The sequence below is a fragment of the Triticum urartu genome, chromosome 5 (assembly GCF_003073215.2).
Source record: "Triticum urartu cultivar G1812 chromosome 5, Tu2.1, whole genome shotgun sequence".
Classification (NCBI taxonomy): domain Eukaryota; kingdom Viridiplantae; phylum Streptophyta; class Magnoliopsida; order Poales; family Poaceae; genus Triticum; species Triticum urartu.
In genome coordinates, this window is record NC_053026.1 from 90,262,766 (window position 1) to 90,286,172 (window position 23,407).

Consider the following 23,407-nt stretch of genomic DNA (forward strand, 5'->3'; position numbering starts at 1 on the left):
TCCCACAATATAAAACATTTTGGCAAGCAATTTTCTGAATTATTTTCTTTTTAAAAAATAGTGGGGATTACATATATTAACTCCTACTTTTTAAAAATGTATTTTCTTTCTTCAATATTATCTTTTGCCTTGAAATATTGGAAAGTCTATGTGTTTTTCTACCAAAAATCATTCCATAATAATGTTAAAACGTGCATTGCACGTGCATACATACTAGTATAAAATAAACCGTAACTTGGATTAAAATAATTTATATATGGAAATCAACCATAAAAATATGATGAATCTGCATATGCATTCCGTTCATCTATCACGTGCCCCTAGCATAGCAAACGTGGGGTCGTCCCCTCTCTTTCATCTGTCCGAAAAATACTAAACGTCAGGAAAACCCCTCTGAATGTTTTCCCTCTTCGTCTGCAACGTGTAGTACCGCGTTAGAACACCCCTAGCACTGCTTACGGTCATGTCATGCTTTCTGTTGCTTTGTATGCCTGTTATTTATTGTTTGTTCCCCCTCCTTCCTCTCCGGTAGACCCCGAGACTGTTGGTGCTGTTGGAAATATGCCCTAGAGGCAATAATAAATTGGTTATTATTATATTTCCTTGTTCATGATAATCGTTTATTATCCATGCTATAGTTGTATTGATAGGAAACTCAGATACATGTGTGGATACATAGACAACACCATGTCCCTAGTAAGCCTCTAGTTGACTAGCTCGTTGATCAATAGATGGTTACGGTTTCCTGACCATGGACATTGGATGTCGTTGATAACGGGATCACATCATTAGGAGAATGATGTGATGGACAAGACCCAATCCTAAGCCTAGCACAAAGATCGTGTAGTTCGTAAGCTAAAGCTTTTCTAATGTCAAGTATCATTTCCTTAGACCATGAGATTGTACAACTCCCGGATACCGTAGGAATACTTTGGGTGTGCCAAACATCACAACGTAACTGGGTGGCTATAAAGGTACACTACAGGTATCTCCAAAAGTGTCTGTTGGGTTGGCACGAATCGAAACTGGGATTTTTCACTCCGTGTAAACGGAGAGGTATCTCTGGGCCCACTCGGTAGGACATCATCATAATGTGCACAAAGTGACCAAGGAGTTGATCACGGGATGATGTGTTACGTAACGAGTAAAGAGACTTGCCAGTAACGAGATTGAACAAGGTATCGGGATACCGACGATCGAATCTCGGGCAAGTAAAATACCGCTAGACAAAGGGAATTGAATACGGGATTGATCGAATCCTCGACATCGTGGTTCATCCGATGAGATCATCGTGGAACATGTGGGAACCAACATGGGTATCCAGATCCCGCTGTTGGTTATTGACCGGAGAACGTATCGGTCATGTCTGCATGGTTCCCGAACCCGTAGGGTCTACACACTTAAGGTTCGATGACGCTAGGGTTATAAAGGAAGTTTGTATGTGGTTACCGAATGTTGCTCGGAGTCCCGGATGAGATCCCGGACGTTGCGAGGAGTTCCGGAATGGTCCGGAGGTAAAGATTTATATATGGGAAGTCCTGTTTTGATCACTGGAAAAGTTTCGGGTTTTATCGGTAACGTACCGGGACCACCGGGAGGGTCCCGGGGGTCCACCAAGTGGGGCCACCAGCCCCGGAGGCTTGCATGGGCCAAGAGTGGGAAGGGACCAGACCCTGAGTGGGCTGGTGCGCCTCCCACAAGGCCCAAGGTGCAGCTAGGAGGAGAAGGGGGAAACCCTAGGCGCAGATGGGCCTAAGGCCCCCCTAGGGCGCGCCCCCTTCTCCCCCTCTTGGCCGCCCCCCCCTCCATCCCATCTAGGGCTGCCGCCCCCTAGGGGTGGGAACCCTAGAGGGGGCGCACCCTCCTCCCCTTCTCCTATAAATAGTGGGGGTTTTGTGCTGCCCAAGATAGACGATTTGATCTCTCCCTGGCGCAGCCCTACCTCTCTCCTCCTCGTCTCTTGCGGTGCTTGGCGAAGCCCTGCTGGAGTACCACGCTCCTCCACCACCACCACGCCGTTGTGCTGCTGCTGGATGGAGTCTTCCTCAACCTCTCCCTCTCTCCTTGCTGGATCAAGGCATGGGAGACGTCACCGGGCTGTACGTGTGTTGAACACGGAGGTGCCATCCGTTCGGCACTAGGATCTCCGGTGATTTGGATCACGACGAGTACGACTCCTTCAACCCCGTTCTCTTGAACGCTTCCGCATAGCGATCTACAAGGGTATGTAGATGCACTCTCCTTCCCCTCGTTGCTGGTTTCTCCATAGATAGATCTTGGTGACATGTAGGAAAATTTTGAATTTCTGCTACGTTCCCCAACAGTGGTATCAGAGCTAGGTCTATGCGTAGTTTCTATGCACGAGTAGAACACAAAGTAGTTGTGGGCGTTGATTTTGTTCAATATGCTTACCGTTACTAGTCCAATCTTGATTCGGCGGCATTGTGGGATGAAGCGGCCCGGACCGACCTTACACGTACTCTTACGTGAGACTGGTTCCACCGACTGACATGCACTAGTTGCATAAGGTGGCTAGCGGGTGTCTGTCTCTCCCACTTTAGTCGGATCGGATTTGATGAAAAGGGTCCTTATGAAGGGTAAATAGCAATTGGCATATCACGCTGTGGTTTTTGCGTAGGTAAGAAACGTTCTTGCTAGAAACCCATAGCAGCCACGTAAAACATGCAAACAACAATTAGAGGACGTCTAACTTGTTTTTGCAGGGTATGCTATGTGATGTGATATGGCCAAGAAGAATGTGATGAATGATATGTGATGTATGAGATTGATCATGTTCTTGTAATGGGAATCACGACTTGCATGTCGATGAGTATGACAACCGGCAGGAGCCATAGGAGTTGTCTTTATTTATTGTATGACCTGCGTGTCATTGAACAACGCCATGTAATTACTTTACTTTATTGCTAACCGGTAGCCATAGTAGTAGAAGTAATAGTTGGCGAGAAACTTCATGGAGACACGATGATGGAGATCATGGTGTCATGCTGGTGACAAGATGATCATGGAGCCCCAAGATGGAGATCAAAAGAGCTATATGATATTGGCCACATCATGTCACTATTATTTGATTGCATGTGATGTTTATCATGTTTATGCATCTTATTTGCTTAGAACAAGGGTAGTAAATAAGATGATCCCTCATTAAAATTTCAAGAAAGTGTTCCCCCTAACTGTGCACCGTTGTGACAGTTCGTTGTTTCGAAGCACCACGTGATGATCGGGTGTGATAGATTCTAACGTTCACATACAACGGGTGTAAGACAGATTTACACACGCAAAACACTTAGGTTGACTTGACGAGCCTAGCATGTACAAACATGGCCTCGGAACACAAGAGACTGAAAGGTCGAGCATGAGTCCTATGGTAGATACGATCAACATGAAGATGTTCACCGATGATGACTAGTCTGTCTCACGTCATGATCGGACACGGCCTAGTTGACTCGGATCATGTAATCACTTAGATGACTAGAGGGATGTCTATCTGAGTGGGAGTTCATAAGATGAATTTAATTATCCTGAACATAGTCAAAAGGTCTTCGCAAATTATGTCGTGGCTCGCGCTTTAGTTCTACTGTTTAGATATGTTCCTAGAGAAAATTTAGTTGAAAGTTGATAGTAGCAATTATGCGGACTAGGTCCGTAAACTGAGGATTGTCCTCATTGCTTCATAGAAGGCTTATGTCCTTAATGCACCGCTCAGTGTGATGAACCTTGAACGGCGTCTGTGGATGTTGCGAACATCTGACATACACATTTTGATAACTACTTGATAGTTCAGTTAAGCGGTTTAGAGTTGAGGCCCCGAAGACGTTTTGAAACGTCGCGAAACATATGAGATGTTTCGAGGGCTGAAATTGGGATTTCAGGCTCGTGCCCACGTCAAGAGGTATAAGATCTCCGACGATTTTCTTAGCCTACAAACTAAGGAGAAAAGCTCAATTGTTGAGCTTGTGCTCAGATTGTCTGAGTACAAAAATCATTTGAATCGAGTGGGAGTTGATCTTCCACATGAGATATTGATGTTTCTCCGAAGTCATTACCACCAAGCTGCTAGAGCTTCGTGATGAACTATAATGTATCAGGGACATATATGATGATCCTTGAGATATTCGCGATGTTTGACACCACAAAAGTAGAAATCAAGAAGGAGCGTCAATTGTTGATGGTTGGTGAAACCACTAGTTTCAAGAAGGGCAAGGGCAAAAAGGGATGCTTCATGAAACGGCAAATCAGCTGCTGCTCTAGTGAAGAAACCCAAGGTTGAACCCAAACCCGAGACTAAGTGCTTCTGTAATAAGGGGAACAGCCACTGGAGCAGAATTACCCTAGATACTTGGTAGATGAGAAGGCTGTCGATAGAAGTATATTGGATATACATTATGTTAATGTGTACTTTACTAGTACTCCTAGTAGCACCAGGGTATTATATACCGGTTCGGTTGCTAAGTGTTAGTAACTCGAAATAAAATCTACGGAATAAACGGAGACTAGCTAAAGGTGAGATGACGATATGTGTTGGAAGTATTTCCAAGGTTGATCAAATATCGTACGCTCCCTCTACCATCAAGATTGGTATTAAAACCTAAATAATTGTTATTTGGTGTTTGCATTGAGCATAGACATGATTGGATTATGTCTATCGCGACACGGTTATTCATTTAAGGAGAATAATGGTTACTTTGTTTATTTGAATAATACCATCCCGATCATAGTGATACACATTTTCATGCCAAAGGTATAAGATAGTAATGATAGTACCACACAAATGTGGCACTGCAATTTGAGTCATATTGGTATAAAACGCATGAAGAATCTCCATGTTGATGGATCTTTGGACTCACTCATTTTTGAAAAGTTTGAGACATGCGAACCATGTCTATTGGTGTATATGCATGAAGAAACTCCATGCAAATGGACCGTTTGGACTCACTTGATTTTGAATCACTTGAGACATGCAAATCATACCACATGGGCAAGATGACTGAAAGCCTCGTTTTTAGTAAAATGGAACTAGAAAGCAACTTGTTGGAAGTAATACATTTTGATGTGTGCAGTCCAATGAGTGCTGAGGCATGTAGTGGATACCGTTATGTTCTTACTTCACAGATGATTTGAGTAGATGTTGAGTATATTTACTTGATGAATCACGAATCTGAATTATTGAAAGGTTCAAGTAATTCAGGGTGAAGTTGAAAGATCGTCGTGACAAGAGGATAGAAGATCTATGATATGATCATAGAGATGAATATCTGAATTACGAGTTTGGCACAGAATTAAGACATTGTGGAAATTGTTTCACAACTAATACAGCCTGGAACACCATAGTGTGATGGTGTGTCCGAACATCATAACTGCACCCTATTGGATATGATGCATACCATGATGTCTCTTATCGAATTACCACGATAGTTTATGGGTTAGGCATTAGAGACAACCACATTTACTTTAAATAGGGCACCACATAATTCCGATGAGATGACACCGTATGAACTATGGTTTAGAGAAACCTAAGCTGTCATTTCTTAAAAGTTTGGGGCTGCGACGCTTATGTGAAAAAGTTTCAGGCTGATAAGCTCGAACCCAAAGCGGATAAATGCATCTTCATAGGACACCCAAAACAGTTGGGTATACCTCCTGTCTCAGATCCAAAAGCAATAAGGGATTGTTTCTAGAATCGGGTCCTTTCTCGAGGAAAAGTTTCTCTCGAAGGAATTGAGTGGGAGATGGTGGAGACTTGATGAGGTTATTGAACCGTCACTTCAACTAGTGTATAGCAGGGCACAAAGAGTTGTTCCTGTGGCACCTACAGCAATTGAAGTGGAAGCTTATGATATTGTTCATGAGACTTTGGATCAAGTCACTCCCAAACCTCGTAGGATGACAAGGATGCGTACTACTTCAAAGTGGTACGTAATCCTGTCTTGGAAGTCATGTTGCTAGACAACAATGAACCTACGAGCTATGGAGAAGCGATGGTGTACCCGGATTCCGATAAATGGCTCGAGGCCATAAAATCCGAGAGAGGATCCATGTATGAAAACAAAGTGTAGACTTTGGCAGAACGGCTCGATGGTCGTAAGGCTGTTGAGTACAGATGGATTTTAAAAGGAAGACGGACAATGATGGTAAGTATCACCATTAAGAAAGCTCGACTTGTCGTTAAGATTTTTTTCCGACAAGTTCAAGGAGTTGACTATGATGAGACTTTCTCACTCGTAGCGATGCTAAGAGTCTGTTGGAATTATATTAGCGATTACTGCATTATTTATGAAATCTTGCAGATAGGATGTCAAAACATTGTTTCCTCGACGATTTTCTTGAGGAAAGGTTGTATGTGATACAACCGGAAGGTTTTGTCAATCCTGAAAGATGCTAATAAGTATGCAAAGCTCCAGCAATCCTTCTAAGGACTGGAGTAAGCATCTCAGAGTTGGAATGTATGCTTTGATGAGATGATCAAAGATTTTGGGTGTATACAAAGTTTATGAGAAACTTGTATTTCCAAAGAAGTGAGTGGGAGCACTATGGAATTTTTTATGAGTATATGTTGTTGACATATTGTTGATCAGAAATGACGTTCTGGAAAGCATATAGGGTCATTTGAAAGGTGTTTTTCAATGGAAAACCTGGATTAAGCTACTTGAACATTAAGCATCAAGATCTATAAGGATAGATCAAAAACGCTTAATGGTACTTTCAAATGAGCACATACCTTGACATGATCTTGAAGGTATTCAAGATGGATCAGCCAAAGAAGGAGTTCTTGCCTGAGTTGTAAGGTATGAAGTTAAGACTTAAAGCTCGACCACGGCAGAAGAAAGAGGAAGGACAAAGGTCGTCCCCTATGCTTTTGTCATAGGCTCTATACGGTATGCCATGCTAAGTACCGCACCTGATGTGTGCCTTGCCACATGTCTGGCAAGAGGGTACAAAGATGATCTAGGAGTAGATCACCAGATAGCGGTCAAAATTATCCTTAGAGGAATACGGATATGTTTCTCGGTTATGGAGGTGATAAAGAGTTCGATGTAAAGAGTTACATCGATGCAAGCTTAACACCTATCCGGATAGCTCTAAGTAGAGATACCGGATTCGTATAGTAGAACAGTTATTTGAAATGGCTCCAAATATAGTGTAGTAGCTACATCCGCAAGATGACATACATACGAATCTGAATGTTGCAGACCCGTAGGCTACAACCTCTCTCACAAGCATAACATGATCAAACCCAGAACTCTTTGGGTGTTAGTCACATGTGGATGTGACCTTGAGTGTAAATCACATATCTATGTGAACTGGATTATTGACTCTAGTGCAAGTGGGAGACTGTTGGAAATATGCCCTAGAGGCAATAATAAATTGGTTATTATTATATTTCCTTGTTCATGATAATCGTTTATTATCCATGCTATAATTGTATTGATAGGAAACTCAGATACATGTGTGGATACATAGACAACACCATGTCCCTAGTAAGCCTCTAGTTGACTAGCTCGTTGATCAATAGATGGTTACGGTTTCCTGACCATGGACAAAGCTTGTGAAAGAACGTGGCAAAGCTTGTGAATGCCACATGCATCTGTTAAAGATCACGTAGTGGTACCTACAAGCATGCGTTCCCTTTGTTCCTTTCCTTGTGCTACACATAACTGCTGCGTTCATAGGGAGCGCACACACATACGGCTTATAGGATTCACTGAGGGTTTTAAGCTGATGGCACGGTACTTTGTCGCCGGGCCCCCTGCCAGAGGGGGGTGGGGGGATACAAAGTCTTCCTAATCAAGCTGCCATGTACTCTCATCAAGTGAAAAGCTAGGCTGGTTTGCTGCACGACAAAGAAAAGGGGAGATTAAGCATCAAATCGGTGAAAAATCTTTTGCTCCGGCAAGATTTTGATGTCGCCCAAGATAGAGCTAGTGATAAAACATAAACATAAAACAGTGAGCTATTACTGCATCTGCATTATGTTGTAGTTAATCGCTTATGTTGACCATGGCATGCTATTGATTTTCGTTTTCTACTACTAGCTAGTTCCAAAGTTAAGTCGACCAGGTAAAGTATGGTTCCTTTTGCGGGGAAATATCCTTTGGTTCTTGGGTGTACATACACCTGCAAGAAAAAAATAAAAAATATCAAAAAAGTTTACGAGTTTTTCTAGAATAAACTTCACTTTTTTTGCACTAGTATATAAATTTTCATGAATAAAAAATCAGCGTTTATTCAAAAGTAAAAATTATTTGCTATTATATGTCACTACTCATATTATTTTGGCCATTTTTTTGTTTTTTTTACGGTTTTTCTTTTCTTTTTGTGACTTTTTTTCAAGTACAATGAGAGGTCATGTTTATTTCAAAAATATTATCAGAATTTTTGAAGTTTTTATTTAATTACTATTTTTTCATATAGAGTGTATATGCACCTATAGACTAAACGTCTCTGACCTTCTCTTCTATGAGATCAATAGTAGTTTATTTCAATAAGATAAAGTTACAATCCAATGGCAAGAGTTCCTCAATACATGGGGTCCTCTACCGAGCCACACAATTATAGCTCGCTCAGAGCGACTGTACCTTGTCAGACAATCTGTCACGCTATTTCGAGATCTGTATTTTCTAGGGAATAAACACCCTATTGATCATGAGAGACTTAATCTCGGCTACTAAATGACCATAAACTGAACGATTTAAACTAGAACTGGAAAGACAGGAAATAGCAAACGATGAACCAGATTGAACCATGACCGGTAGCTCCGTGTGCTGATGAGCAAGCGCCATACAAATCATCAACGCATGAATCTCAGTCTTCAGTGTGTCACTGCAGTTGAATAAATAGCGATACGCTGAGAAGATGACAGATCCGTCGTGTCTTCGAAGAATCATTCCCACCACCACCGTACCATTTTTCTCCAAGAACGCTCCATCAACAGACAGAGCAGCCATATCACGAGGCGGTGCAGGCCACGGATGAACCTGTGGCGTAGTAGCTGGCTCTAGTCTTTCCCATGTTTCTCCGTCTTTTGCGGCCATCTGAGTGTTTTTTAGTTACCATCTGAGTGTTCAGTGATAGCAGTACATACACCAATGGTTTCTGGCTACACGCCATCAGGTAGCTCAATTAGCTGCAGCTAAACCAAAACGACAGCATTACAAAATACAAGCATATCAAATGTAGCATGGCATAAAGCAGGAAAGAAAGACCATCTTATGATATGATCCCATCTCGATCCCCATCCATTTGTACCTGCATGCATGGTCATGGCTATGAGCCCCTCGTCCGCGCCGCCGGGCCGCCCCCGCTCGCCCCCCTTTCCCCTCGCCGTCGCCGGAGGAGGCCGCCGGGCTAAGCCCGGGCGGCGGACGGCGGCGGCGGGGTCTTCCTCTTCCTCTTCTTTCGTCTGGCGGCGGAAGGAGTTGGAGGCGGATCTGGCGCTCCCCTCGACGGCGGCTTCCCCTGGCGGAGCCCGACCAGGCGGCGTGGCGCGCGGCTGCTGCGGCGGCGTTGGTGTCGCGGTGCCTTGCGGAGGGATCGTTGCCCAGCGACTGTGGCGCCCTCCCTCCCCATCCTTCGATGTGGCCCTGGCCCATCTGGCGGCGGAGGTTCTTGGCAATGCGCGAGGCTGCGGCTTCCCGGCAGCTCTCTGCCTGCCGGCCCTTTTGCAGCGAGGCCCTCTGCAAGCTCATCGATCTGGTCAGGCCCTCCCTTGCCTCTGAATCTGGTGTTGCGAGCTCCGGGCCGATGGGCCTGGTCTAGCTCCTCTGGTGGTGATGTCGTCGGCGGTGGTGGACTGGTTGCTGGGGCGGCGGCCCCGGGTTTGGTGGTGGCGGCTTCGGCCCGGGGGCGGAGCGCATCTGGGCACGGCGGATCGAGGGGTCCCGTGCCTAGATTGAAGTCGTCCTCGACATGTTCTGCGGTGGTTGGAGGGCTGCAGATGGTGGTCTGTCGTGTGGGATGCACGTGGTCAAGGCATCTTTGGGAGAAATCCTCTTCTCCGGAATCGACGACGGCGGCGCCCGTGGGTGTCGCGATCTTTCTTGAAACTGTCGTTGTGGAGGTGTGGTCACCCTCCCCGCGGCCTTGGCTCCGGAGGGAAACCTCTGATCATCTGGATGGAGGCGTGCTAGCGCCTTTCTCCTCGGGGGCATCGTCTTGAAGCGGATTGCAACTAGGAGACCGATGGTTGTTGGTGGCTGGTTCGTCGAGGCCAGGGGCGAAAATGTCTGTTGGGCAATGATGATGGCGCCAAGATGAGTTGGGGTCGCGGCTCGGGCTTTGGTAGTCGGTCTATCCGGCGTGTCCAATGTGCTCTTCCGTGGTTGCTTGGTTGTTGTGGAGTTGAAGCTGCGGTGGATTGTGTCCAAGTGGTGACGATGACAGGCACTCAGCGGTCGTTCACGGAGGACTCGGTCGGGGCAAGCCCTGCATATTTCCCTCCCAAAGATTGTCGTCAAAGTCGAAGTTGTCGTTCGTTGGCGCGTGTGGCCATCTGTTGGCATATGGCCAGGTTGGCCGGTGGTGTCCATTTTCTGGGTTGAGTTGTATCGGTTTTAGCCTGGTTTTCCGCAAATTAACCTGGCAATTCTTACTCTCTCTTAATCAATGAAATTGCAAGTCTTTTGCTTTGTTTCAAAAAAAAAAATAACCGGCCCCCTTGTCGGCCACCGTCCACTTGTATTTCAGGTCAAACTTTAATCATTTATGTGATTAACAAATATTAAGTATATGCTACAAAGGGTATACTATTGGATTTGTGTTCGAAGGAGGTTTTCCACGGTATGATTTTTTATCATATAGTTCATACTTTATTAGCTAAATTTGCGGTCAAAATTTGATCCAAAATACTAGCGGACCCAATATACCTTGATGGAGCGCGTGAGAACTGATACGCAAAACATTACCTTGATTGCTAGGAGAAAAATCCAATGCACATAACACAGACCACAAAAGCAAAGAAGCAATCACATCTTAATACCTCAAAAGATTGAACCACTTCCGACAATGAGTGGACTTTTTTGCTATGCTAGTTTATTTTTTTTCTTTCTCTCACAAGTGCAGTTGTTCTTTGTGTCTTTGGTGCAAAATATAAGTACTAAATCTTGCACGGCTCGTCATGCGGTCCTATGTAGTGCACCTCTTTATGCCAGTGGCGTAATTAGTTAGGCTGGTCATAGCGGAGAGTAACTTAGACTAGTGTCATATACATGACAGTAGTCTAAGTTACTACTTTCATAATGCAAAGTAACATAATAATAGTGTCATGGATGGCTTTATTTATTAACTTGTAGACTCATCTTATATTAGGAAGCGCTATGTTACAGTAACATATTATGTTACTACCTCACATTAAATACTTGCCACATAAGCAAAAATTTCTTGGAGTACGCTATATTACTAACTAAATTACTCCCACTATGACTAGCCTTAGTGCCTTTTCTAGGCATAGCATAGGATAGGGAGCAACACGGTACCAATTAGTGGCAGTCAACAGCAAATAAATCTCTTTCTACAGGAAGAATGAATTGGTTGCCTAGTGAAAGCGAACCAGCCATGAATGCACAGTCCATTCGCAACGTATTGATCACAATTCATACTCCCATGTGTAGTATGAGCTGTCTCTAATTTGTTTTCAGTAACATCCGTATCTTGGAGCACATAAGGCAACCTAACGACCCGAATTCAATTTCTAAAATTGACAGGTGATGCACAGGGGGTTTCTTTCATTTATTGAGAATCAAACTTGGTGTGTGGTGGAACCACTCATGAAGAAATATCTTGATACTCAGTTAAAAAATTCTAAGGATCATGTTTATCTTGGTACTCATACTAAAATGGTGGTATGCATTCCTAATTGGTGCACAAGCAGAGAAGTGAAAATCTCTCCCATTTTAAATTGGTCGCAATGCCCAGAACTTGTCGTAGCGGCCTCCTCTCGCCCCCCCCCCTCGCGGGCGACACGGGAGGTCGCAGCAGCCACCGCCGCCTACTCCTCCAGCGCTCACCTCCCCCTCCACCGCTGCCGGTGGTCGGCGTCGGGCAAAGCCCGTGCGTGCGATGGCGGTGGCGGAGGGCCTGTCCTCTCTCCCCTGGATCCGCGGATGGCGCGGGTGCCCAGATCCACGGGGTGCGGCCCTCCCGACAACGCGCTGATTCCCGGCAGCGGCGGGCTTGCGGCGGTGCACGGGCACTTGTTGGGGAACGCAGTATTTCAAAAAAATTCCTACGATCACGCAAGATCTATCTACGAGATGCATAGCAACGAGAGGGGAGAGTGTGTCTACGTACCCTCGTAGACCGAAAGAGGAAGCGTTGAGTAACGCGGTTGATGTAGTCAAACGTCTTCACGATCCAACCGATCAAGTACCGAACGCACGGCACCTCCACTATCTACATACGTTCAGCTCGGCGACGTCCCTCAAACTCTAGATCCAGCTGAGGCCGAGGGAGAGTTTCGTCAGCACGACGGCGTGTTGATGGTGATGATGGAGTTACCGACGCAGGGCTGCACCTAAGCACTATGACAATATGACCGAGGTGGAAATCCGTGGAGGGGGCAACCGCACACGACTAAGAAATCAACTTGTGTGTCTATGGGGTGCCCCCTCCCCCGTATATAAAGGAGGGGAGGAGGGGGCCGGCCGGCCTCAAGGGGCGCGCCCCAAGGGGGGGAATCCTACTCCCACTAGGAGTAGGTTCCCACCTTTCCTAGTCCAACAAGGAGGGGGAGGAAAGAGGAAGGGAAGAGAAGGAAGGAGGGGGGGGGTGCCGCCCCCACCCCTTGTCCAATTCGGACCGGGGGGGTGTGCCACCTCCAGTCTGGCCCTCTCTCCTCTAAGGCCCATGGTGGCCCATTAACTTCCCAGGGTTGGTCCCGGTACCCTCTGACACTCCGGTTTTATCTGAAACTACCCAGAACACTTCCGGTGTCTGAATAACATGGTCCAATATATCAATCTTTATATCTTGACCATTTCAAGACTCCTCATCATGTCCGTGATCTCATCCATGACTCCGAACAACCTTCGGTACATCAAATCACATAACTCATAATACAAATCGTCATCAAACGTTAAGCGTGTGGACCCTACGGGTTCGAGAACTATGTAGACATGACCGAGACACATCTCCGGTCAATAACCAATAGCGGAACCTGGATGCTCATATTGGTTCCTACATATTCTACGAAGATCTTTATCGGTCAAACCGCATAACAACATACGTTGTTTCCTTTGCCATCGGTATGTTACGTGCCCGAGATTCGATCGCCGGTATCATCATACCTAGTTCAATCTCGTTACCGGCAAGTCTCTTTACTTGTTCTGTAGTGCATCATCCCGCAACTAACTCGTTAGTTACATTGCTTGCAAGGCTTATAGTGATGTGCATTACCGAGAGGGCCTAGAGATACCTCTCCGGTAATCGGAGTGACAAATCCTAATCTCGATCTATGCCAACTCTACAAACACCATCGGAGACACCTATAGATCATCTTTATAATCACCTAGTTACATTGTGACGTTTGATAGCACACTAAGTGTTCCTCCGGTATTCGGTAGTTGCATAATCTCATAGTCATAGGAACATGTATAAGTTATGGAGAAAGCAATAGCAATAAACTAAACGATCATAGTGCTAAGCTAACAGATGGGTCTTGTCCATCACATCATTCTCTAATGATGTGATCCCGTTTATCAAATGACAACACATGTCTATGGCTAGGAAACTTAACCATCTTTGACTAACGAGCTAGTCTAGTAGAGACATACTAGGGACACTGTGTTTGTCTATGTATTCACACATGTACTAAGTTTTCGGTTAATACAAGTCTAGCATGAATAATAAACATTTATCATGATATAAGGAAATATAAATAACAGCTTTATTATTGCCTCTAGGGCATATTTCCTTCAGTCTCCCACTTGCACTAGAGTCAATAATCTAGATTACACAGTAATGATTCTAACACCCATGGAGTCCTGGTGATGATCATGTTTTGCTCGTGAGAGAGGCTTAGTCAACGGGTCTGCAACATTCAGATCCATATGTATCTTGCAAATCTCTATGTCTCCCTCGTTGACTTAATCGCGGATGGAATTGAAGCGTCTCTTGATGTGCTTGGTTCTCTTGTGAAATCTGGATTCCTTTGCCAAGGCAATTGCACCAGTATTGTCACAAAAGATTTTCATTGGACCCGATGCACTAGGTATGACACCTAGATCGGATATGAACTCCTTCATCCAGACTCCTTCATTTGCTGCTTCCGAAGCAGCTGTGTATTCTGCTTCACATGTAGATCCCGCCATGACGCTCTGCTTAGAACTGCACCAACTGACAGCTCCACCATTCAATAAAAATACGTATCCGGTTTGTGACTTAGAGTCATCCGGATCATGTCAAAGCTTGCATCGACATAACCATTTACGACGAGCTCTTTGTCACCTCCATAAATGAGAAACATATCCTTAGTCCTTTTCAGGCATTTCAGGATGTTCTTGACCGCTGTCCAGTGATCCACTCCAGGATTAATTTGGTACCTCCCTGCTAAACTAATAGCAAGGCACACATCATGTTTGGTACACAACATTGCATACATTATAGAACCTATGACAGAGGCATAGGGAATGACTTTCATTTTCTCTTTATCTTCAGCAGTGGTCGGGCATTGAGTCTGACTCAACTTCACACCTTGTAACATAGGCAAGAACCCTTTCTTTGCTTGATCCATTTTGAACTTCTTCAAAACTTTATCAAGGCATGTGCTTTGTGAAGTCCAATTAAGGATCTTGATCTATCTCTATAGATCTTGATGCCCAATATATAAGCAGCTTCACCGAGGTCTTTCATTGAAAAATTCTTATTCAAGTATCCTTTTATGCTATTCAGAAATTCAGTATCATTTCCGATCAATAATATGTCATCCACATAAAATATCAAAAATGCTACAGAGCTCCCACTCACTTTCCTGTAAATACATGCTTCTCCAAAAGTCTATATAAAACCATATGCTTTGATCACACTATCAAAGCGTATATTCTAACTCCGAGATGCTTGCACCAGTCCATAAATGGATCGCTGAAGCTTACACACTTTGTTAGCACCTTCTGGATCAGCAAAACCTTCTGGTTGTATCATATACAACTCTTCTTTAAGATATCCATTAAGGAATGCAGTTTTAACATCCATTTGCCAAATTTCATAATCATAAAATGCGGCAACTGCTAACATGATTCGGACGGACTTAAGCATCGCTACGGGTGAGAAGGTCTCATCGTAGTCAACTCCTTGAACTTGTCGAAAACCTTTCGCAACAAGTCAAGCTTTGTAGACAGTAACATTACCGTCAGCGTCAGTCTTCTTCTTGAAGATCCATTTATTCTCTATGGCCTACTAATCATCGGGCAAGTCAACCAAAGTCCACACTTAGTTCTCATACATGGATCCCATCTCAGATTTCATGGCCTCAAGCCATTTTGTGGAATCTGGGCTCATCATCGCTTCCTCATAGTTCGTAGGTTCGTCATGGTCAAGTAACATGACCTCCAGAACAGGATTACCGTACCGCTCTGGTGCGGATCTTACTTTGGTTGACCTACGAGATTTGGTAGTAACTTGATCAGAAGTTTCATGATCATCATCATTAGCTTCCTCACTAATTGGTGTAGGAATCACTAAAACTGATTTATGTGATGAACTACTTTCCAATAAGGGAGAAGGTACAGTTACATCATCAAGTTCTATTTTCCTCCCACTCACTTCTTTTGAGAGAAACTCCTTCTCTGGAAAGGATCCATTCTTAGCAACAAATATCTTGCCTTCGGATCTGTGATAGAAGGTGTACCCAACAGTCTCTTTTGGGTATCCTATGAAGACACATTTCTCCGATTTGGGTTCGAGCTTATTAGGTTGAAGCTTTTTCACATAAGCATCGTAACCCCAAACTTTAAGAAACGACAACTTGGGTTTCTTGCCAAACCATAGTTCATATGGTGTCGTCTCAACGGATTTCGATGGTGCCCTATTTAACGTGAATGCAGCCGTCTCTAAAGCATAACCCCAAAACGATAGCGGTAAATCAGTAAGAGACATCATATATCGCACCATATCTAATAAAGTGCGGTTACGATGTTCGGACACACCATTACCCTATGGTGTTCCAGGTGGCGTGAGTTGTGAAACTATTCCGCATTGTTTCAAATGAAGACTGATAACCCACAAGTATAGGGGATCGCAACAGTTTTTGAGGGTAAAGTATTCAACCCAAATTTATTAATTTGACACAAGGGGAGCCAAAGAATACTCTCGAGTATTAGCAGATGAGTTGTCAATTCAACCACACCTGGAAACTTAATATCTTCAGCAAAGTGTTTAGTAGCAAAGTAATATGATAGCAGTGGTAATGGTAGCAAAAGGTAACAGTAGTAAAATCAATGTTTTTGGTATTTTGTAGTGATGATAGCAATAGCAACGGGAAAGTAAATAAGCGAAGAACAATATATGGAAATCTCGTAGGCAATGGATCAGTGATGGAGAATTATGCCGGATGCGGTTCATCATGTAACAGTCATAACCTAGGGTGACACAGAACTAGCTCCAGTTCATTGATATAATGTAGGCATGTATTCCGAATATAGTCATACGTGCTTATGGAAAAGAACTTGCATGGCATCTTTTGTCCTACCCTCCCGTGGCAGCGGGGTCCTTACGGAAACTAAGGGATATTAAGGCCTCCTTTTAATAGAGAACCGGAACAAAGCATTAACACATAGTGAATACATGAACTCCTCAAACTACGGTCATCACCAGTAAGTATCTCGATTATTGTCACTTCGGGGTTAACAGCTCATAACACATAATAGGTGACTATGGACTTGCAAGATAGGATCAAGAACACTCATATATTGATGAAAACATAATAGGTTCAGATCTGAAATCATGGCACTCGGGCCCTAGTGACAAGCATTAAGCATAGCAAAGTCATAGCAACATCAATCTCAGAACATAGTGGACACTAGGGATCAAACCCTAACAAAACTAACTCGATTACATGATAGATCCCATCCAACCCATCACCGTCCAGTAAGCCTACGATGGAATTACTCACGCACGGCGGTGAGCATCATGAAATTGGTGATGGAGGCCAAAACAAGGTCAAAAGTGTTTGGAAAAGTACATACGTTGGAGACGTATCAAAGACCAAACTCATAACTCAAATATTCACCTCCACGATCAGATCGTAGAAACTTAATTTTCTTGTTACGATGATTTTCCACTTCACTCTGAAATTCTTTGAACTTTTCAAATGTTTCAGACTTATGTTTCATCAAGTAGACATACCCATATCTACGCAAATCATCTGTGAAGGTCTAAAATAATGATACCTGCCACGAGCATCAACACTCATTGGATCGCATACATCAGTACGTATTATTTCCAATAAGTCTGTTGCTCGTTCCATTGTTCCGTAGAACGGAGTCTTAGTCATCTTGCCCATGAGGCATGGTTCGCAAGCATCAAGTGATTCATAGTCAAGTGATTGCAAAAGCCCATCAGCATGGAGTTTCTTCATGCGCTTTACACCAATATGACCTAAACGGCAGTGCCATAAATAAGTTGCACTATCATTATTAAACTTATATCTTTTGGCTTCAATATTATGAATATGTGTATCACTACTATCGAGATTCAATAAAAATAGACCACTCATCAAGGGTGCATGACCATAAAAGATATTACTCATATAAATAGAACAACCATTATTCTCTGATTTAAATGAATAACCGTCTCGCATCAAATAAGATCCAGATATAATGTTCATCCTTAATGCTGGCACCAAATAACAATTATTCAGGTCTAAGACTAATCTCGAAGGTAGATGTAGAGGTAGCGTGCCAACCGCGATCACATCGAGTTTGGAACCATTTCCCACGCACATTGTCACCTCATCCTTAGCCAATCTTCGCTTAATCCGTAGCCCCTGTTTCGAGTTGCAAATATTAGCAATAGAACCAGTGTCAAATACCCAAGCGCTACTGCGATAATTAGTAAGGTACACATCAATAACATGTATATCAAATATACCTTTCACTTTGTGATCCTTCTTATTCGCCAAATACTTGCGGCAGTTCCGCTTCCAGTGACCAGTCCCTTTGCAGTAGAAGCACTCAGTCTCAGGCTTAGGTCCAGACTTGGGCTTCTTCACTTGATCAGCAACTTGCTTGTCGTTCTTCTTGAAGTTCCCCTTCTTCCCTTTGCCCTTCTTCTTGAAACTAGTGGTCTTGTTGACCATCAACACTTGATGCTCCTTCTTGATTTCTACCTCCGCAACTTTTAGCATCCACTACAAGAAATATGTCAACTTATGACCACCACTATTGGTCACTGAATGGTCACAAATTTCCATTTATGACCTTTTTGTGACCAAAAACATAAGGTCAAAAGCTGGGCGTCGTAAACTGACTATAGCGACCTTTCTTCTGGAATGGTCGCAAACGTTTATGACCAAAATATGTCCACTGTGGCGTTTTGGTCACTAGCAACCTCTCCAGGCCACGTAAGCATCCAGCGTGGCAAGCTGATGTGGCACAAGATTCAGCCCGGTCCAATTCAGTTTTCTACATGGGCCTAGCCCAACAATTCAGCCTTTTTTATATTTTTTTCTTGATTAATTTTGGTCAACTACATGGGCCAGGCCCAACATTTAAGCCATTTTATTTTTGGGCCATAGCCTTTTTAGTCCATTGATTTTTCTAGTTTCAGCCATTATACATTGGGGTACCACTAGTAAGCCAGCCCCACATGTCATGCTTATCTCAAAATAAGTCCCACATGTAAGAAATTTCAAAATTTGTCAAACAACCATTATAGCTTGGACCCTCTTGTCAGGTTTCCATTTCACGGGTATTCAAATCACATACACAATCATTGTTTTGAACAAACTAGAGGGTAAATGAAATTCGTCCAAAATAAGACTACATTAGTCTATTACAATTCAGTATACTACAACCCAGATATGCGTACAATTACAAGACATAATATGCTCCTCTTTGTTGATATGATTCACAGCTTCGGCCTTGGATTCACACTTCACCTGTGCAAAGAATAAGAATGAAAATATAAGAATAAGAATGGGTTCATGGAGTGATCCAATAACTTATAAGCAAGAATTGACATCAAATGCCATGTAGATAAATAGTATGACTAACACTAACCAGTATGTGTTCATGGAGTGACAAATGTTCTCACTGGCTAGGATTTTTTTGGTATATAGTATACTGACATGTGAAACTCTAACTAAATTGATCATAGAAATGAAAAGAACTATAAGCATGTTTTTTTGGGTATATAGTATACTGACATGTTCATTCAGAATCCAGGCAACAGCAGATACACAGCAGATACACATTCAGAATCCAGTCAAATTTTAAGCAACAGCAGAACAGATCTAACAAACCAGACCATAATCAGCATGCATCGGGATTTATGGTTCTAGCAAAAAAGTGGCTGACTAACAAACTAGATATGCTTCTGCAGACTAACAAAATGGCAGCAAACATACTAATCAAATTGATTCGTTCAATTAGGCAGGCAGGCAGTTAGTCCATGTGGCTAATTTATACAAGTACTACCTAGTGCATTCCTTGCTGCAAACTAGGTAATCATCACCAAACTAAACTGTTGAATGATGCCGTCCACCAATGATAGATACATAGCGTGTACTGCAGTGGTGTAATAAGGCATGATTTTGTTGAATCATACACGTACGTACGTACTGACGGATGGCATGGTTTGAATCCATCAATCAAAGAGATAGACGGACTGGCTTGGATCTGCTCACCTATAGTGTACTGTACGACAGGGGCAGCAATCCAGCCAGCATCTGCGCGAGTGTGGAGCACAGCCGCCGTCATCTACACGAGCTCGCTCCTTCCTTGGTAGAGGGCAGCAAGGTCCAAGCCATGGCCTTGATGTCCGCCGGCGGATCTGGTGAATGCGCCCCCTGCCGCACCAAGATCGAGGGGACAAGGTTCTTGGAGGAAGCGACCAAGCCGCATCCGCCATGCACAGGGCCATGACCAGGCGTCGGGGGGGGACGGGGCTGGAGTCGGGCATTTCGGGAACTCCTACAAATGAGATGGAAAGCAGATTAGTCACAAGTAAACAATCACTGTTTCCATCAGTACATTGACACTTGTAAGTAATACATCATTCACATAAAACAAGTAAGGTCAAATAGATACATGACATGACACAGGAGGAATATGTTGCCAGTCAAAGATGGCACTTCTATAGGCCTTTAAGAAAACCATACAAGTCAGTGATGCTCCAACACAACACTCATGGACTAAAATAACAAGATAAAAAGATGTTGCCAGACAAAGATGGCACTTGTATAGACCTTGAAAAAATACATACAAGTCAGGTATGCATACTGATTTTACTAATATGTTATAATTGTCTACTCTGGAGTTGCAGCATCACTTCACAACATGCTACACTCTTAGGTATGTTAAGCAGCGCCTATTAATCTGAACTTAGTGTTGATAAAAAGTTTCTGCTGAATTCCATAGGGCAACATATGAAGTGAGGAGATTTATTCCTCATGACACTACAGGTAGATATCAAGAACACTACAGTAAAATTGAGAAGATAGATGTCTTTGGTGAGCCTCTGCAGTACTACGAGACGGAGATGACTGCACATCTGTCATCAACTTCTTGTACGATGCCTGCAAGGAATCCACACCGACAGTAGGGTCGCAATTTCAGGTTCCCAGTCCACACGGAATTCAGATGCACCCACGACCAGCACTAGATCAAACATTGATCGAATCGAAGGAGAAGTGGTACCTTGATGTCGTCGGCTTGCTGGGAGTAGTTGTCGAGCATCTTCTTATGCTCCTTGTCCGCCTCCGTCATCTGCACGCGGCTCTGCGTCTGCATCTGAAGTGAAGAGCACACATGGACATGGAAGGGGATCCATCACATCACATCACATGATCGATTGGGCACGATCTCAGACGACAGGTTGAGGAAGGTGCGGAGGAACTCAATGTCGTCGTTGGCCAGGTACCAGTAGTAGTGCTGCCACGAGAAGGTCTCCCTGACGTACTCCTTGGACTTGAAGCTCTGCATGAGCTTGATGACCTCGAGGTTCAAGGCATCGACCTGGGGGTGCTTGGCCAGGTTGTAGTCCTTCTTGGTGTACAAGACTCCCTCTGCACATGCATCACAATAGATTCATCAGTAAAATCATTCAGTCCATCCAAAGGAGTGGCATTCTTGCACACATAAAAAGTTGAAATTAGCACCAAGGAATTCAGTTAAGATGCTCAGACTACTGTAATAGTTAGTAGAATTCTTCCAGATTGCAGCTTGACATGAATAAGATTCTACAGTTAGGAAGTTAGTGGTGTCCAAACTGTCTATTCTCGAACCTTGCAGCAACCGCGCATAAGAGCGAACTCGCTGCGGTCAATGGGTGCCAAGAACACTGATGGGGCAACATGGTTAAAACCCTACGCAACACATGGATCGAACCCTACAGAAGAAGACTAACGAGATGGCATCTGAATCCTGGCCACGGCTGGCGCGGTGCGTAAAATGGGCGGGGGAGGGGGAGGAGCTCACCCTGGAAGAGGTACTTGCAGATCTCGCGGCGGTTCTTCTTGGAGATGATCTGCGGAGGGAGACAAGGGAGGTCAGATTAGGCGGTTCTACGACCGGGGCAACCAACAGGGAGAGTGGACTCGGCTGGGGATGCTTACCATGGTGACGGGCGCCGGGGGAGGAGGCGGGGGCGGAGACGGCAGCGCCGCGGCATGCAGGGGAACGCCCTGGCCTCCTCCGGCCCCCTCGCGACGCCATCGCTCGCCCGCCACTTGGCCAAGCCCCGCGGGTCGAGGCCCGCGTGCCCGCCCACGTCGTCGGGGAGCAGCGCGAGGGGCGCGGCCCCGTAGGCGGAGAGGGAGCAGGGGCGCGAGCGGGCGGAGGGATCCGGAGGCGGGTGGCGCGGCAGGCGGCTGCAGGGGGAGAGGAGGAGCCATCGGTGCTCTGCTGCTCAGCTCGCCGAAGCCCGACCACGAACAGGTCGGCGGCGCGACCGGAGAGGAGACGAGCTGTAGGTGGAGGAGGACCGCGGGCTCCGGTGCGATCTTGGGGAGGGAGACCGCGAGCTCGGCGTCGCCTGGAGGTGGAGGAGCCAACGGCGGCGTGCGCGGGTGCGGGGAGGGTGGGAGCCGCTGCGGGTGCGGGGAGGGGGTGGGAAGGAGGTTGGCGGCGGAGATCTGGATGCGGTGGGGAAGGGAGGGGTCGGGGTGGCGATGCGGCAAGGATGGGCGCGGGGAGGCCATGGATGCGGGGAGGTCGCTGCCGGCTGCTGGGATCGGGGGAGGGGGATCTGAGGGGGACGAGGGGATCTGCATCGGGGGAGAGGGGAGAGGAAGAAAGAAAGAAAGAATGGAGGCGGGGGTGGATGGAAAATGCCAGCTAGGGTTTCGCCTCAGGTGGGGTTGGTGGGGGAGGCGAGGAGCGACAGCTACCGTTGGATCCGGGAAGATCCAATGGTGTTTTGTGCATGATCCGTGTGCCTTGTCCACGGACCAATCAGAACGCAATACAATATTATGACCAATTGAATTGGTCGTGATAAATTTAAAAAATAAGATGTTAGATCATCTTAGCTATTTACTTGACCTGATACATTGGAAAAAAATGAAACAAATGAAAAACCTTCTCATCATGTCATCAAATGTGACCTAGTTTTTAGAAGAAAAAAATAACAAAATAGTAATAAGGAACTTTTCATTTTCTTTGCACGAAAATTCATTTTTCATTTTTTGAGTGCTCAAAATGAGTTTTTTTGTGAAGGACCTACCATATATTTGTTACAAAATTGTACCAAATCATTTTTATAAAATATTAGGACATATTTAATGCACAATTGACAAAATGGTTGGGTGCCAAAATTTTTGATCCACCTCTGGTGAAAAAGACAAATTCCCGCCGATTCAGGTGGAAGCGGGTCAAATTTGAACTGCAGCTGTCTCATAGTTTGCTATTTATTTTTTCCAAAAATCATTTCTAGGTACATAAGTATCTATTTAATCAGAGAAACATCAAAAGTTTTCTAAGATTCAACCACTAGCTAGGAACGGTCAAGCCCGCCGTTTTGACTGCATTTTGAAACGGGCATAAAAAATTCAAAAAAAAATCAAAAAATTGGAAAACCTTCGCATTGTGTCATTATATGTGACCAAGTTTCCAGGAAAAATAATAAACTTGTAATACGGTAATTATTTTAGGAAAAGTGTTCTCATAAATGAGCTATCATGTGTGAAGATTCATGGATTTCAACCCAAACGCTCAATCTCATGGTCACATTCATGGCATAG

At 44.5% G+C, this 23,407-nt stretch overlaps 1 protein-coding gene across 1 annotated transcript; it reads right to left on the minus strand.

Annotated features, from left to right (window-relative positions):
- Window positions 1-20,623: 20,623 nt before the first annotated feature.
- On the minus strand, window positions 20,624-21,842 carry LOC125506818 (40S ribosomal protein S10-1-like). Its single transcript, XM_048671517.1, has 5 exons — window positions 21,782-21,842; window positions 21,645-21,693; window positions 21,006-21,232; window positions 20,865-20,957; window positions 20,624-20,743 (listed from the first exon to the last, which is right to left on the minus strand). Exons 1-5 carry the CDS (start codon window positions 21,782-21,784, stop codon window positions 20,624-20,626), a joined length of 492 nt encoding a protein of 163 aa, XP_048527474.1. The 5' UTR covers window positions 21,785-21,842.
- Window positions 21,843-23,407: the final 1,565 nt, after the last annotated feature.